The following is a 14,496-nucleotide window of genomic DNA, read 5'->3' as shown; positions in this document are numbered from 1 at the left end:
ACTAGACGGAGATACACCGACAATGGGCGAACTCATTAAAAGTGATCAGGGTATGTACTCTGTAGATACATCTCGTTCATGGACCGTGGTCAGCAAATGGTGAAGGTGGTGGTACCCTCCGTTGCAGCTCTCCTCTGCACCGTCGTGCTCGACAAGCTGCTGCTGAGGATGTTTGACGTTGCCAGTCGCTGATGAGAGAGATGGTTCTCTCTACGGCGACGTATCTCCGAGTTTCACTTTCTCCGAATTCGGACAACCGAGCAAACCGAGGGGTGCGGGGTCAATTCCGTGCTAGAGGCGGGCTCGTCCTCGATCGTGTCAACAAAAAGATCATGTCGAGGGTTTTCAGCGGACCTGACAGAGCAGAGTAGAAAAGAGGAGATCCAGAGTGTGTCCTGTCCAAGCTGAGTTCCGGTCCAAACACACATCGCTGCCTTCGAGGTTTGAAACTCGTCAACATGGCTTATGAAACCAGGCTCTTCATCAACAACGAGGTCTGTCTCACCCATCTAAATGTTCCCCAGTAACTCGGTCATTTCACTTGCTGACTCGCCTGTGGTTTAGTATGTTAACTCCTCCTCTGGAGAGACGTTGACCATCTACAACCCCAGCGATGACACCCTGGTCACGGACAAAGTCCAGGTCGCCGGCGAGGCGGACGTCGACCGTGCCGTTGCTGCTGCCAAAGCTGCTTTCCCAGCTTGGTCGGCCATGCCAGGTCTGCAACGTGCAGCCATCATGCTGAAGTTCGCCGATCTCTTGGAAGCAAATGCCGAGAAGCTCGGGAAGCTAGAGACCATCTGTATGGGCCAGCCCATCACAGTAGCCACAGGGTTTGTAAAGGGTCCCGCTGCCATCTGGAGGTACTATGCCGGCTTTGCAGGTAAGATTGCCGGCGAAAGCTACCCTCCAGAGGGAGATGGAAGCTACAAAATCGTCGCATACGAGCCATTGGGTGTTTGTGCTGGAATCGCGGCCTGGAACGCTACCCACACATTGGCGGCCTGGAAGATGGCTCCAGCGCTCGCAGCGGGAAACACTTTCGTCTTCAAATCTTCTGAGAAATCTCCCTTGGGAGCTGCTGCATATGGCGACTTGATCAAGGAAGCTGGGTTCCCGCCGGGCGTCATCAATGTGGTCACTGGAGCCGGCCCAGTCGGTGCATTGCTGGCTTCTCACATGGAAATTGCAAAGATTGCCTTCACAGGGTCGGCAGCCGGTGGCCGTGCGGTGCAGATCGCTGCCGCAAAGTCCAATCTGAAGCATGTTTCGCTCGAGCTAGGCGGAAAGTCGCCTGCCTTGATCTTCGACGACGCCGATCTGGAGAACGCCCTTCTACACAACTCCGAAAACTTCTTGAGAAACTCCGGTCAGATTTGTTTTGCGTCGTCAAGAGTTCTGGTTCAAGAAGGCATCGCTCCCAAGTTCATCGAGGGCATTAAAACATATTTCGAGAATGCGGCCAAGAAAATGGGCGATCCATCTTTGCCCGAAACTGCATTTGGCCCCTTAGCCGATAAGAAGCAATTTGAGAGAGTTATGCAATTCTTGAAGGACGGCAAGGCTGAGGGAGTTGAAGTCCTAACCGGGGGTGACCGTCTGGGCGACAAGGGAGCGTTTGTTCAGCCCACGGTGCTGCTCAATCCAGACTTGAAGAGCCGAGTGTATACCGACGAGATCTTTGGTCCCGTGATTTCTGTCAAGACTTTCAAGACTGAAGAGGAAGGCATCCGGCTTGCAAATGACACAAGCTATGGCCTTGGAGGTGAGTGCTAGATCGTTGCGGATTGAATTTGAACTGACTGTGCCAGCTACAATATACACCTCGGATATCCCTAGAGCATTGCGGGTTGCCTCCAAGATCGAATCGGGTGCGGTGGGCGTCAACCAAGCGTTCAAGAACACTCCGCAAGTTCCATTTGGCGGTGTCAAGCAGAGTGGATATGGCCGTGAGAGCGGATATGAAGGACTGCGAGGTTACTTGCATACCAAGACGATTAGCATCAATATGGAAGTGAAGAGTCAGTGAGCCAGCCAGGCTTCTGATCATCGCTTGCCCACGGAATGTTCTCTCAAGAGTTCAACCGTCCACACGGCATCAACAACAAAATTGAAAAGCATATAATTCAATATACCACGTATAGTGACGGACGGTGTGTCTGTTCGCATCGAATAATGCCTTGATATTAGTAATGTCGAAGGACTTGTGAAGGAACGACCGAGTATGAGTCGATGTAGCCTCAGTGTATCGGCTCGGTCTGTTGATAGCGGTAGTTTTCCCCGGAGTTTAGTTTGGTCCCAGCCTGAGAGAGCGTGTTGACACTGCGTTAGCACAATACGAAGGAGTGTGAAGACAGGATGTCATATTTTGTGCAGACTCGTGGCCGATGAATCGATAGATAAGCGGATGAGCAAACCGAGAATACCAAGCATTACCATCCGAAGCTTGTCTTACTCAAGCACAACTTTGTTTACCACCTTAAACACAATATCATCATGACTTGGCCTGCACACGTCATGTTGATCACACCTCTCCGGCCACTGCCGTGCAACATTGTAGTAACATGTCATGGACTTCTGCCCGTGAAACAGAGATCTCTCACGGCACATGAGGCTCAAGTATCTTCATTGATGTGTTATATACCTATCTCCAGGCCTAAAAAAGAAAAAAAAGAAGAGAAACACCCGCTCTGATCATTTCATTCCACCCTTCCCACTTCGTGCCCATAGACCCCTGGCCCCTATCCCAACATGAGTGACCCAAGAATCCCCAAACTCTACCATCGTTCGACACCGCACTGGCAACAAGAACAGCGCAAATCCTTCTGGCAGCTGAACGAGAACAAAAGTAAGAATTCGAATCCTCGGAAAGACCATCCCAAGAAAATCAAGAACCAAAATTCCCCTTGAACATATTTCCACCCCAGCCAGAACGAATCCTGCCTCTAGACTAACTTTGTTGTCTCTACCAGCTTCCCCCTTCAACACCAGACCCGACAAGCTCGAGGCCCATGCCGAGGAATCACTGTCCATCAATGGCCGGCTCTATGCACAATCAAACGCCGGTCAAGGCTGGAGTATGCCATACCTATCTCTCTCCCCCCCTACCTTACCCACCACTGTAAATACTGACCGTTCTTCTCTCTATCCCACCTCGCCAACCGACAAGCATTCTACCGTCACCGACTGATCCCCCATCAACTCGTCGACGTGAACGAACGAGACACCACAACAACCCTATTCGGTCATAAAGTCTCAGCACCCATTGGCTTTGCTCCGATCGGGATTAACAAGATCTACCACCCGAAGGGCGAACTGCCCGTAGCCAAAGTCGCTGGCGAACTCCGACTTCCATATGGATTGAGCACGGCCGGTTCCAGCACGATCGAAGACGTGGCGGCCGCAAACGAGGAAGGCAGACAATCCGAGCACGCCGTGCAAGTTGAGGGGGCCGCCAACGACGAACCTGTCCGCTTTTTCCAGCTTTACTTACCACATGATGATGAATTGGCTATTTCTCTGCTGAAACGAGCTGTGGATTCGGGATTTACGGCTTGTATTTTGACAACAGTATGTCTGCGCTGATCCCGATCCAACAATCATCGCCATCACCTCGCCTCCGTCTTTAACATTATCTTTATCACAATCCTGATTGTTCTTAGGATACCTGGCAACTAGGCTGGCGCCACGACGACATCGCCACCTCCAACTACGCCTTCTACCGCGGCATCGGGGCCGACATGGGCCTCGCGGACCCTGTATTTCAGAAACGACTCCGCGAAGCAGGCATCAACCCCCAAAAAGAACCAGAAAGGGCAGCGGCAATGTGGATCGACAATGTCTGGCACGGCCGCGCATTCAGCTGGGACAAGATCCCCTGGCTGATCAAGACGTGGAAAGAGCTAAGTGGTGGAAAACCATTTTGCATCAAAGGGCACGTATCCCAACTACCCCAAGTGTCCACGCACGCCATGTACTGACGAGACCACTCTAGTATCCAATCCGTAACCGACGCCCAACACTGCGTCTCCCTCGGCGTCGACGGCATCGTCGTCTCCAACCACGCGGGCCGCCAAGTCGACGGCGCGGTCGCGAGCCTCGACGCTCTAGAAGACATCATTGATGCCGGGATCGGCGACAAAATCACCGTCATGTTCGACTCGGGCATCCGGGGCGCCAGTGATGTTATCAAGGCTTTGTGTCTGGGTGCAAAGTTCGTTTGGGTGGGTAGAATGTGGATTTATGGGCTGAGGTAAGAACCGGAACAGACCCCTTCTGATTAATATGATCACGGAACCCCCGTGTTCTAACCACCCTTTGTACCAACAGTATCATGGGTGAACTCGGTGTCCGACATGTCATGAAGTCGCTGCTTGCGGAATTCGACATTTCCATGCTCACGGCGGGATTTCGCAACGTCGGTGAAATGTCTCGCGACAGGTTGCAGAGTGGGCCGCGGAGTTACTCGCTGATCGCGGAGAAGTCGAGGCTGTAGATTGAATTTATTTCATTTGGAACACAAAGAACAGACGGTCGCGAGGGCCGAGAGAGGCCGAGAGTAAGGGCGGTGGACGGAGATGAATTTAGATAACCAAGTGTAGACAGCACCTATAAGTCCCGTCAATTATATCGCCTAGAGGCAATAGACCCCGTCATAAGCACCGATTATTGTTCGTATACTACTCTAGTCAGCACCTACTACAGTACAGGTTACCCACCAGGTCGTGCAAATGAATAGATTAGCACATTAGGCCGTTGTAGCTACCCACGTTTCTACCTAGGGAGAGGTTCACGTATATGTGTATATATACCTTACCTCAAGCCGTCTTTCCAAACTGTGCTAGTAGTTTTTCTATTCCCTCTTCGCCATCTGAGCCTGCTGCCTATCATATCCTGCTACCTGGCCGGACTGGCCTGTTTGGACTCAATCCATCAATGGTCACCAGTTCACCCGGGAGGTAGGTATCTAAGGCCCTGGCGGAAAGCGAAAGCGACCAGCCCCGGTGTGTGCCAGCAGCTCCGCGAGAATAAAGCCTCGGGCAGCTACACTGCGGGAGTCCCTAGACCAAGGGGAACAGCGAACAATGGGACTACCATGCAAGTGCACGACCAGTACCACCACGGCAGTTGGTGGCAAGGACACTCAAATTTGCCAATGAGTACTGAATCCTAGCTAGTGGTCCAGTCTCCAGGTTCATGGCATCTTTTTCCCTTTTGAGAGATATCTTGCTCTCCCCCGCGAAAGCACCACCACTAGCGGAGTCACTGTCGAGCCCGGTAAATAGGTAGTAGACAAGCTGTAATGCAGTCGACGAGGAGGCGGACGTCTCATCCAACCAGGACATCTCATATCATCCAGTCAAAGGCCAAGGGTGAATGTCACAGCCAGGCTGATGGCGAGTCAATCCAACCAGACCCCACTGTACGGTTTTGGAGCCTTTCCACTCTGTTGCTTCATCCGCCTAGGGATAAACCCAGGTTTGTTGGAAGTTCTTGGGGAAATAGGTGCAGTCGAGACGTCCCAAAGGATCAATATCGGTAGATATAGGTAGATATAAGTGGTGGGAGTGAGCAACGGGATATGGTATAGATTATGCCGTCCCAGTTTCAAGTTGCGTCGTCTTCGTCTGGAGAGTCGTTGCAATACTTTAGGCAAAAGCCCGTGCGCTTCATGTTGAGGTGGTTGGGTGTCGGATAGGCTGTTCGAGTAGTCAGCCCCGGGCAAGGGGCTGCAAATGAACATCTCTTCATAGATCCATCGATATCATTGATCGCGGCCAGTAAAGTCGTAGCAGCCAAGACCATGGAGGGATACCTTGCCCGCTGTATGTAATTTGTCGTTGTATTTGGTGCCGGTCAAGAAAACGGCGGACACTGCGCACAGCACAGAGCAGTCAGAGCTCAGTCTGGCAAGGACACCTTTGTGTTTGTTTTCAATGGCATTCTCCTGGTCATCCGCAGCATCACTGCTCAATCTTTCCAATCCCAAACCTGCTTCAGAAAAGTCGACATGCTGACCTTTTTCGTTTTCATCTCCACCATCCAGGGATGATCAAGCATCCTCCACGGAGAGGCGCGCCGGCTGGGCTCTTTCTCCAAACAGCTTTCGATGAAATACTTGAACGTGTCGCTCCATTTGATGCCGTTTTCCGGCTCATCCTTGAGTTTGGGAATGGGCTGCGCCACGATATACGTGAGAAGATCAATAAGTCCAGCTCGAGGCTGCATCTCCGTGCCGTCAGCTGGGAAGGGGAAGCGGTGTTGAGCGACTTCGAGTAGTGTCACTCCAAGAGACCAGACATCCGATGTTATGGTGTAGGTCTGGCCCTGGATCCGTTCCGGAGCCATGTAGTATGAGGTTCCTATGAACGTATTGGCATCGCCTTTGGTGCCAAACTCGCCACTGACGCCAAAATCGCAGAGTTTGACTTGGCCATTGCGGCAGAGTAAGATATTTGAAGGTTTGATGTCTGAGACACACCACTTTGGTCAGCACGTGCTCAAGATGCACCACTATTGATCTAGACCTAACTTACCTCGATGTATGATTTTGCGAGAATTGAGATAAGTCAGCCCATGTAAAACACCTTCGGCAATCTTGCCCAGGACCTTTTCTCCAGTTCGGCCTCCTAGTTTCTTGACCTCACGGTAGATACTGTCCAAACTGCCGCCTGCGCAAAACTCCATGGCTATGGAGATGGTGCTCGATGACTTGTCCATGAAGGCACCATAGTACTGGCAAATGTACTCAGATGTGCAATTCTTGTTGAACTTTAATTCTCGTAAGATTTGTTTCTTGACGTCCGGGTCCGGGCTGGTTGTGATGACCTGAGCCAGATGTAAGTATATCAAAGCCAAGAAGCAGTTGTTGCTGCTTGTCAGCAAGGGAAACAAACCTTAAGAGCAAAGATGGTCTTGCCGCCTTGCAACATACATCTTGTGACGGCACCACCAGCGCCTTCACCCAACGATCCAAGTTCAATGATCTTGCCCTGTTCACTGGCGGCTCCCCAACCTTCGTCATCCAGATCCTCCACATCAAGCGGCCTCCCCTTTTCGAGGCTGAGTTTGTCAAAGTCAATGGACAGCCCGCCGACACTGGATTCCCTTTCCATGGACGAGCCACCCATACTGGCTTCCGAGTAGATTGAGCTGATTGCCGAAGACGGATCGGGCGTGCCCCCTTGTCTTGCCTGCATGGCGAAAGAGAGTGCAGAGTATGTTGAGGAAGACGCAGACCCCGGGACGCTGCCATTGTGGAAGCTGTCTCCTCGCGGCCTGGTGGCATTATCATTGCCAGTGACTGCAGATATGTTTAATGGCTGTACTTGTGGTCTTAGACTTGTTCCTCCTTCTTGGATCGCACCCTGACTTCCCATGGGAGTGGCTAGGGATAGTTTGGGAGGACCCTTTGCGGCCAGACTGAAGCGCGGTATCTCGGCGGGCGGTTCTGCCTCCCCCGTTACGGGTCGAGCATTGGGCGAAGGAGGGATTCCGAGTGTGAGGCGAGGGGTTCGGTTGCCGCTTTGACTTCGACCACCAGGGACAGGCGGCCGCAGCAGCGGCACCGGCGACGACATGTTTGCGTTGTGAGTCGATGGAGTCGTTGACGAGAGTGATAGAGATATTATAAAGGAGAAGTTGACACGGTCGTGTGAGGCTGGCCAAGGGAAAGCAGAGAGCTCGTGTCCCTTTGACCAGGGCTAGGATCCCTTGCGGCGTGTTTGCGTAGCGGGGAAAGGCTAGAAAGGTCGTTGCACCAGGGTGCAGTTGTTATCGGTCAGCAGGCGTCGCCGTGCTGACAGCTCGTCTCAGTCTTGGAAAAATTCAGTCCTTTTGTGTTTGGACTTTACGCTCGCAGTTGTAGAAGAGTAGTGGTGGCAGTAGGAGTAGAAATGCAGTTCAAGTTTGGTGGTGAGAGATGTTGCGGGTTCGAGCGAGTAGTGTGTTCATCAGGGCCTGTAGGCGACGTAGACTCGGACGGCGTCCCACTCAGGATGGCACTGGCACTGCAGTTCAGAGTTCAGGGCTGATTGATCTACAACGGGCGGCTACTTGAAACGCCAGCGGACAAGACACCGACACTTACAGCCTGCCTTCCACGGCCAACACTGCAGCAGACAGGCAGCCATGTGCTCTTTGCTCCAAGCGATGAGACGGTCAGGAGATGTTTTGCAATCATTAAGGACCTTGGACAACCCAGCAATGGGCGAGTAAGACTCTGGGCCTGCAGACACAACATCCCTTGAAGTGGCCACGACCCTTTCCACTGCACTGGCAGTTCAGCTCTGCCATACTACGACCAGGATCCTACAGGGTGCAGCACAGTATTCCGGCTGGCGCCATCATCAGCATTCGGTCCTTCTAACCTGAACTTCAGGGTGTCTCGGGTTTTCTCCTATCTGACGTTGGATGGGTCCCCGGGGAACGCGGAAGCCCGCAAGGCAGTGTGCAGTGCAGTAGTGCAGTGTGGCATGTCAAGCACCACTGCACGCGAACTGCCATGCTACCCTCCCTGCTCCGGTGGTGGTACGTCTCCGCCAGTTGTTACGCTTGTACCACTACTGACTCGTAGGCGAACCACTGCCAGTGCACCATCTCCATCACAGCCCTATGAACGGACTGTCTTAAGGTCGTCGTGAACTGGGCATGGAGAATCTCCCATGCCTGCAGATGATGGACAACACCACTAGGGTGCCTTGGTTTTAAGGCAGACACACACGCAGCGGCGGGGGCGACGGTTCAAGTTTGGGCATCAGCAGTGACCCAGAACTCGGAAGACCAGAGGGGCCGCTCCCCCATCGAGCCTATTATGACAGCCAGCACGTGTGACTGAGCAGGCCTTGTTTGGAGATTTCCGTGCTTCACATACCGCTCATTCGAGGCTGCTCATGGCCTCCTCCACCTGTCACAGCCCGCCAACTGACGGTGACTGACCCATTCGGCCTGGACATCACCACCGGCACCTCATCCTTGCGTATGAGAGCACATTTTGCCCAGCACCATGGGCCCGGGGTGTCCACAAAGCGCGTGTACAAGGGCATCGGGTTTGGATGTGGTGGCTGACGCGTGCACTGCGAGTCTGGCTCTGTCCCCTATGAACGAAGAGTAGTGCGTTGCCTTCATAAAACCAGAATGTTACCCACTTCAAGTGCACAATATTATTTGTTTAGACGAGTGCGAATGAATTTTCATTTGACTAGGTAAGAGAGAGGTCCGCTTGCCCTCATGTCCAGTGGCCCTTTGTCCGCTTGCCAGCCGCTACGTTCTGTATTTCTGGGAAATGCTAATTCAAGCGGCGGAACAACTCAAAAGCCATGCATGCCATTTGCAGGGCGGTTGCCCGCCATGGTAACCGGCCCAGTTTCCTTGCGCGGGTCCAGCGTCGCAAGCCGGCGGAAAGGTGAAGATGGCCAGCGCTCAAGAGGGATGTGTAGGTATTCATTTTATGGCTGCCTCGTGGCGGCTTGCTCACGGGTTGAGAGATCCGATCCGGACGAGTGTGGTTTGTTTCGGAAGGTGCATTAGGAAAGGATCGAGGTCGTTTGCATACAAGCTCGTGTCATCATTCGTCAACTCGCGGTCTGGGCGAGAAGTAAAGAGGTATCATAGCTTCATCAAGTCGCTTTGCGCGCAAGGCACCGGTTCTATTGGACGCCAAAGAGAAAAACAATGCCATGTGCTTTTCGGGGCGGTTTGTGTCGGTCACTTCAGGTCGGGTAAGGAAGGAAACTTGATGGTTCGAAGGAGTGTAAAGATAGAGTAGTCAAGTCGTGTAAGGCTGAAAATCGGTGGATGGAAGGCTTGGAGGCGCGACGATGTGGGCCATGCTGGTGACCTTATTCGGAAGAAACCTGTTGTCGACGTCCCTTCTCCGCTTCCAGGTTTTCGTATAGGAGATATAGAGCCCTTTCATTCGCGCTGGCACTTCCCATGATGGTGAACATCCTTTCACCCGTGTCATCATGGGGTGCCTTTGCGATGGAGATTCGGGCCCCGGAGGTCTTTCGGATTTCGCTGATTTTGGAGCCTCCTCGTCCGATGATGCAGCCGACCATATCGGCAGGGATGCTGATATTCTGCGTTTGGACTTCTTCTCCGTCTTCTGTGACCATTGGAATGCCGCCGCGGGGCAGGTCGTTGCCTCGAGTATAACCGCGAGATTCGCTGAAGTCGGCTCCATTCCCGGTGCGATTATATGAACGGCCTCCGCCAATGTAATTGTTGCCGGCTGGCAAACCTCCGCCCACGGCAGGAGGGAGAGGACCAGAACCGACTTGAACGCGAACAGCTGGGTTGTACAAGACAGTACCCGTGCCACGTTGCCAGTCATCCACCAGGCACTTTCCGATTTCCCAAACGGCCTTGTCGATGCCTTCCGGGGTACCCTGCACCTCCACGATACGTTCTGTTGACTGCGGCAGCATCTCTTTCTGCGCGACCATGCGAACACCAGACACATCCTGGATATGCTTGATCTTCAGACCTTGTCGGCCGATGATAGTGCCCATCTGATTGTGAGAGATCAGAAGTCGAATTGCTGGATGGCGTTAGCAGCTTATCGGGTTGGACAGGGACAGGGATCATGCTTACGATGAGTGCCGTTGTTCTGGACCACTCCTCCCATGCCGACTTGGGGCGCTCCCTCCAGCAAACCCTTGGCTACAAGCGAGTAGGCCTTTGCAATTCCGGAAAGCGGGCCGGTGACTGTCAAGACTCGGTCATGGACGCCCTGAACGACCTTGCTAACACCAGCCTTGACACCGGTTTCTTCTCTGAGATCAGCCACATTCTTCCCGGCTTTGCCGATAATGACGCCAGCCTCTTTGGTGGAAACTATAGCCCTGAGCGTGAGTTGCGACTGCGCATAGTCTTCCTCCGTCTTGGGCTGTTCGTTTTCCCTTTCGCCAACATTGAGTTGGTTCAAGGACTCGGCCAGACCATTGTCGTCTACGTGGTTGGCATTGACTGGAGATTCGGCAGAAGCCATTGCGCGGGATTGTACCGTCGAAGGGTGGAGTGGGATAGTGGCGTTGGGTCGGGCGGGCTCCTCGAGGTAGCGAGGGTGTCAGAAGACCAGATGGTCTTGACAATGTGCAGGATGCAGGATGCAGAATGGAGTACAATCAAAGTCCTGTCTCCGGAAGTGGCGAGCCCGCGTAAAGCAGAAAGGGACGCGAGTAGAGTAGAAGGGTGAGGTAGGGCGAAGAGGGATGTAAAAAGAGTTGGGGGGTTTGAAGGCGCGCGGGATAAAGTGTGGTGGTGAAGGTGGTGGTCACGGTGTAGTTGAGGATGGAGGGATTTTGACGTCGTTTGAGAAACAAACGAAATGAAATACTGAGTTGAGCGCACTTGAAGGGGGGCACTGCGCGTTGTTAGTGAAGATTTTACCAGTGCAGTGATTAACAGTTAGGGCTAATTTGACAGGGTGACTAGGCCTACAAGTGAAAGGTTTCAGAGGCCGTCGAGGCTCGTCACTGGCGCCGACACTGGGCACTACGACTGATCAAGAATTGGCTGGGGCGAGGTTTTAGCTGGTGGCAGGTAAAAGTGGAATAGTCGTGCTCCAAGTAGGACTAGCAGCTGAGTACGCAGCATACTACCGGTACAATGGCAGTGAGTGGAGTCAAGTTGTGCTCCAGACTCGGACCTGCAGTACTACTGCTAAAATATCAGGCGTAGGTCAAAAGCACTCTACCTCAAACTTGTTCTTTGTGACGCTACAATAGACAGGTGCGATGGCTGTAGCAAGCCTGGGGCGTCTTTAGATCGGGAGCCTTCCCTGGCGGTCTAAAGGACTGCATGACAGCGAAAAAGAGCATCCAACACAAAGTGGTGTCTGACCGGCCGCTATTTGCTGTCAAGTGCGACTGTTAACAGGCATTGCCGCTACAAATACTGATAAAGTTTCTGTCAGGCAAAATATGTATTCTCGAGTTAAATGCAGCGCCAGGCCTCTAGCGTCCAGCCTTGTGCACTCTCTTACTGTAAGTTTTGTTGTTGTTTCGGCATCCAGCATGCAAAACATCAAAATGTACTTCAGTTGCATGAAGAGATGGCCCTTTGTCCCAGGAGACTGGTCTCTGACTGTCGCTTTTCTCTAGAGACATGATTTTCTCGCCTCAATCTGTCGTCTATGTTGCACAGTCTATTTGTCGGCTTCAAACACAATCTTCTGGACCTTCATATTATTGAATTCGTCATACCACTTAGGGGCTTCTGACAAAGGCTTGATATTCTCCGTCATGAAACTTCAGAGGAGCGTTAGTCTATGACTGGACAAGAGAAATTCAGCTCGTAGGGGGCTCAACTCACTCAAGCTTGTGTTGATTCTTGACGAGATTGTTCAAAGCCGGCTCGAAAAGACCTAAATAAAACACACATATCACGTCAGTCCTACATTTTCCCGAACAATGCCTCAGGAGAGAGAAAACAGATAGGAGGCATGCACTCAAGGTGGGGTTCACATACTCCGAACAGGACACCGGCCCATCTGAATCCTCAAATTTTTGTTATACGCATCGGCGCCGGACCAAGGAATCTCGCCGTTATGGACGCCGATGCTGGAAATATTACCCCATGGTCTGAGGAGATCGAATCCCATCCTCAGAGCGTCACTGTGCCCGACAAGTTCGATGACCGTATCCGCGCCACGGCCATCAGTAAGCTCCAATACCCGCTTCCTCAGCCCCTCCATGTCTTTCTGGTAATTCCATGGCTCGGCACCCAGAGCTTTAGCCTGTTGTAGACGAGACTCGACGCCATCAATGGCCAACACTATCTTTGGTTTGAATTCGAGGGCGTTGACCAGTGCACACAGTCCCACAGGCCCGCAACCGATCATCAGCACAACGCTCTCGGCGATGTCTTCCTCGGCGGTTCCACGGAACGCATTCGATGCAGCGAAGTAACCCGTGGGGAAGATATCGGCCATGAGGACAAGCTTGTTTTGGTCGATGTTGGTCGGCGCCTTGAAAACCGTCGAGTCGGCGTCAGGGATCCGACAGTACTCAGCCTGCCCGCCGTCGAGGATCGGGGATCCAAAGGGCTTGGATGTCGCGCAGCGAGAGGAGTTCCCCTTCTTGCAGTAGAAGCAGTCGCCACAGCTGGTCGTGAAAGGCGTGACGATCATGTCGCCCTTTTTCACCGTGTTGACTTGCGACCCTAGCTCAATCACTTCACCGGTGAATTCGTGGCCCATGATAAACCCTGGTTCGGCCGGTTCGTGGCCACGGAAGAGATGCAGTTCACTTTTCGTTTCCGCGGCAAGAGTTAGAATAGAACGATCGACCGAGAAAAGAAGCAAAGTCGAAGAGAACCCAGCAGGGAGAAACGCCGACGAAGAGCCAACCATATCGGTAAGGCGCTCAAGCAGGACAATTGGACCAAACCTACCTGCCACATAGCGCAGTATATCTTACTTTGACAATAATATCTTGCGGATCCTGGATCTTGGGGATCGGTCTCTGCTCGACCGCGACCTGAAGCTTGCCTTTGAAGACGACAGCCTGCATCGTGTCCTTGGTGGCCATGGTTGGCTTTTCGGTCTCCGCCTTGTAACTAACTCCCTTCGGTACTTTCGATTTCTATGCTCGTTCTTGATTGTGGGTGAGTCCTGGCCGGTTTTCAGGTTGGATGAGATGGGCGGTTATGGTTCAGCTTCGGACAACACAAATGAAAATTCGGAGAAAATGATATCAAGCCAATGGGTGTGTAGTACGCGATCTATAAGTGATTGGGGGAGACGATATTGATCTGTGATATACACAGTAGCAGAAGTAGTTTTTTAGTTCATTCGTTGTTAGCTAGAATCCCAATGGTAGACTCTTAACTTGAACAAACAACGGGCAGGCAGTGGTTCCACCGCCAGAACGGGTCTGTTGAACAGCGATGGAGCTCCATTTCCCGAACGTGGTGGAGAGGAGCAGGATACCGATTCATTGATTGATTCGGCGAGGCCCATGAGTTCCTGCGAAAAGGGTCCTGCGATTGTTGGATTATATTGATGACTTTTGGAAGATTCGGTTTCCCACAAAGGTCGGATTGTGGTCGTTTGTCTGTGTGGTGGTAGTTGCCAACTGACATGGACCAATGACGGGCGGAGATTGCAGCGGTCAATCCGACTTGAAAGTGGCTTCATGCCGCATGTGGTCGGTAAACTAAATAAGGTGGAATCTAGGACGTGGGGAGTGTTCCTCTTGTTCGCTACTAGCGCCCGTCGTCGTGGAGGAGTCGGTCCGACGTCCGGAGATAGGCATTGTAGATAGGTAGTTGTCCAGCAGATACTACTACTGATTAAAGAAACAAATCGTTTGTCTTCTACCAGACTCCTAGAGTTGGAAGACTTCGTACCAAGTGATGCATGGTTCCTCTGCCCTGTCTATCATATAGTAAGTGGTAAGTTGGGTTGAAATCCACAATGCCATGCCAGCCAAAGCTCACTTCCCCCAAAACCCACTCCAATAACCAATGCCAGCCAGCCGTCCTAATTGAGAT

General features: G+C 52.4%; 5 protein-coding genes across 5 annotated transcripts; 2 read left to right on the top strand and 3 right to left on the bottom strand.

Moving 5' to 3' along the window:
• The first annotated feature begins 73 nt into the window (after positions 1-73).
• Positions 74-2,293, top strand: HMPREF1120_00693 (aldehyde dehydrogenase (NAD+)). Its single transcript, XM_009154694.1, has 3 exons — positions 74-494; positions 565-1,765; positions 1,812-2,293. Exons 1-3 carry the CDS (start codon positions 459-461, stop codon positions 2,027-2,029), a joined length of 1,455 nt encoding a protein of 484 aa, XP_009152942.1. The 5' UTR covers positions 74-458; the 3' UTR covers positions 2,030-2,293.
• Positions 2,294-2,751: 458 nt separating this feature from the next.
• On the top strand, positions 2,752-4,495 carry HMPREF1120_00692 (lactate 2-monooxygenase; the record flags this gene model as incomplete). Its single annotated transcript, XM_009154693.1, has 6 exons — positions 2,752-2,848; positions 2,973-3,077; positions 3,170-3,570; positions 3,663-3,958; positions 3,995-4,252; positions 4,330-4,495. The coding sequence occupies 6 exons, from the start codon at positions 2,752-2,754 to the stop codon at positions 4,493-4,495; spliced, it is 1,323 nt and encodes a 440-aa protein (XP_009152941.1).
• Positions 4,496-5,970: 1,475 nt separating this feature from the next.
• Positions 5,971-7,580, bottom strand: HMPREF1120_00691 (mitogen-activated protein kinase kinase; the record flags this gene model as incomplete). Its single annotated transcript, XM_009154692.1, has 3 exons — positions 5,971-6,470; positions 6,537-6,828; positions 6,897-7,580. The coding sequence occupies 3 exons, from the start codon at positions 7,578-7,580 to the stop codon at positions 5,971-5,973; spliced, it is 1,476 nt and encodes a 491-aa protein (XP_009152940.1).
• A 2,259-nt stretch (positions 7,581-9,839) lies between these two features.
• HMPREF1120_00690 (uncharacterized protein) lies at positions 9,840-10,990 on the bottom strand (the record flags this gene model as incomplete). The annotated part of the gene is made up of 2 exons (XM_009154691.1): positions 9,840-10,540; positions 10,594-10,990. 2 exons carry the CDS (start codon positions 10,988-10,990, stop codon positions 9,840-9,842), a joined length of 1,098 nt encoding a protein of 365 aa, XP_009152939.1.
• A 1,158-nt stretch (positions 10,991-12,148) lies between these two features.
• On the bottom strand, positions 12,149-13,532 carry HMPREF1120_00689 (S-(hydroxymethyl)glutathione dehydrogenase; the record flags this gene model as incomplete). Its single annotated transcript, XM_009154690.1, has 4 exons — positions 12,149-12,251; positions 12,316-12,367; positions 12,472-13,250; positions 13,396-13,532. 4 exons carry the CDS (start codon positions 13,530-13,532, stop codon positions 12,149-12,151), a joined length of 1,071 nt encoding a protein of 356 aa, XP_009152938.1.
• Positions 13,533-14,496: the final 964 nt, after the last annotated feature.

The sequence above is a fragment of the Exophiala dermatitidis genome (genome assembly GCF_000230625.1).
Source record: "Exophiala dermatitidis NIH/UT8656 unplaced genomic scaffold supercont1.1, whole genome shotgun sequence".
Lineage (NCBI taxonomy): Eukaryota > Fungi > Ascomycota > Eurotiomycetes > Chaetothyriales > Herpotrichiellaceae > Exophiala > Exophiala dermatitidis.
The sequence above is the reverse complement of the archived record's forward strand: the minus strand, read 5'-3'. Positions and strand labels throughout refer to the sequence as shown.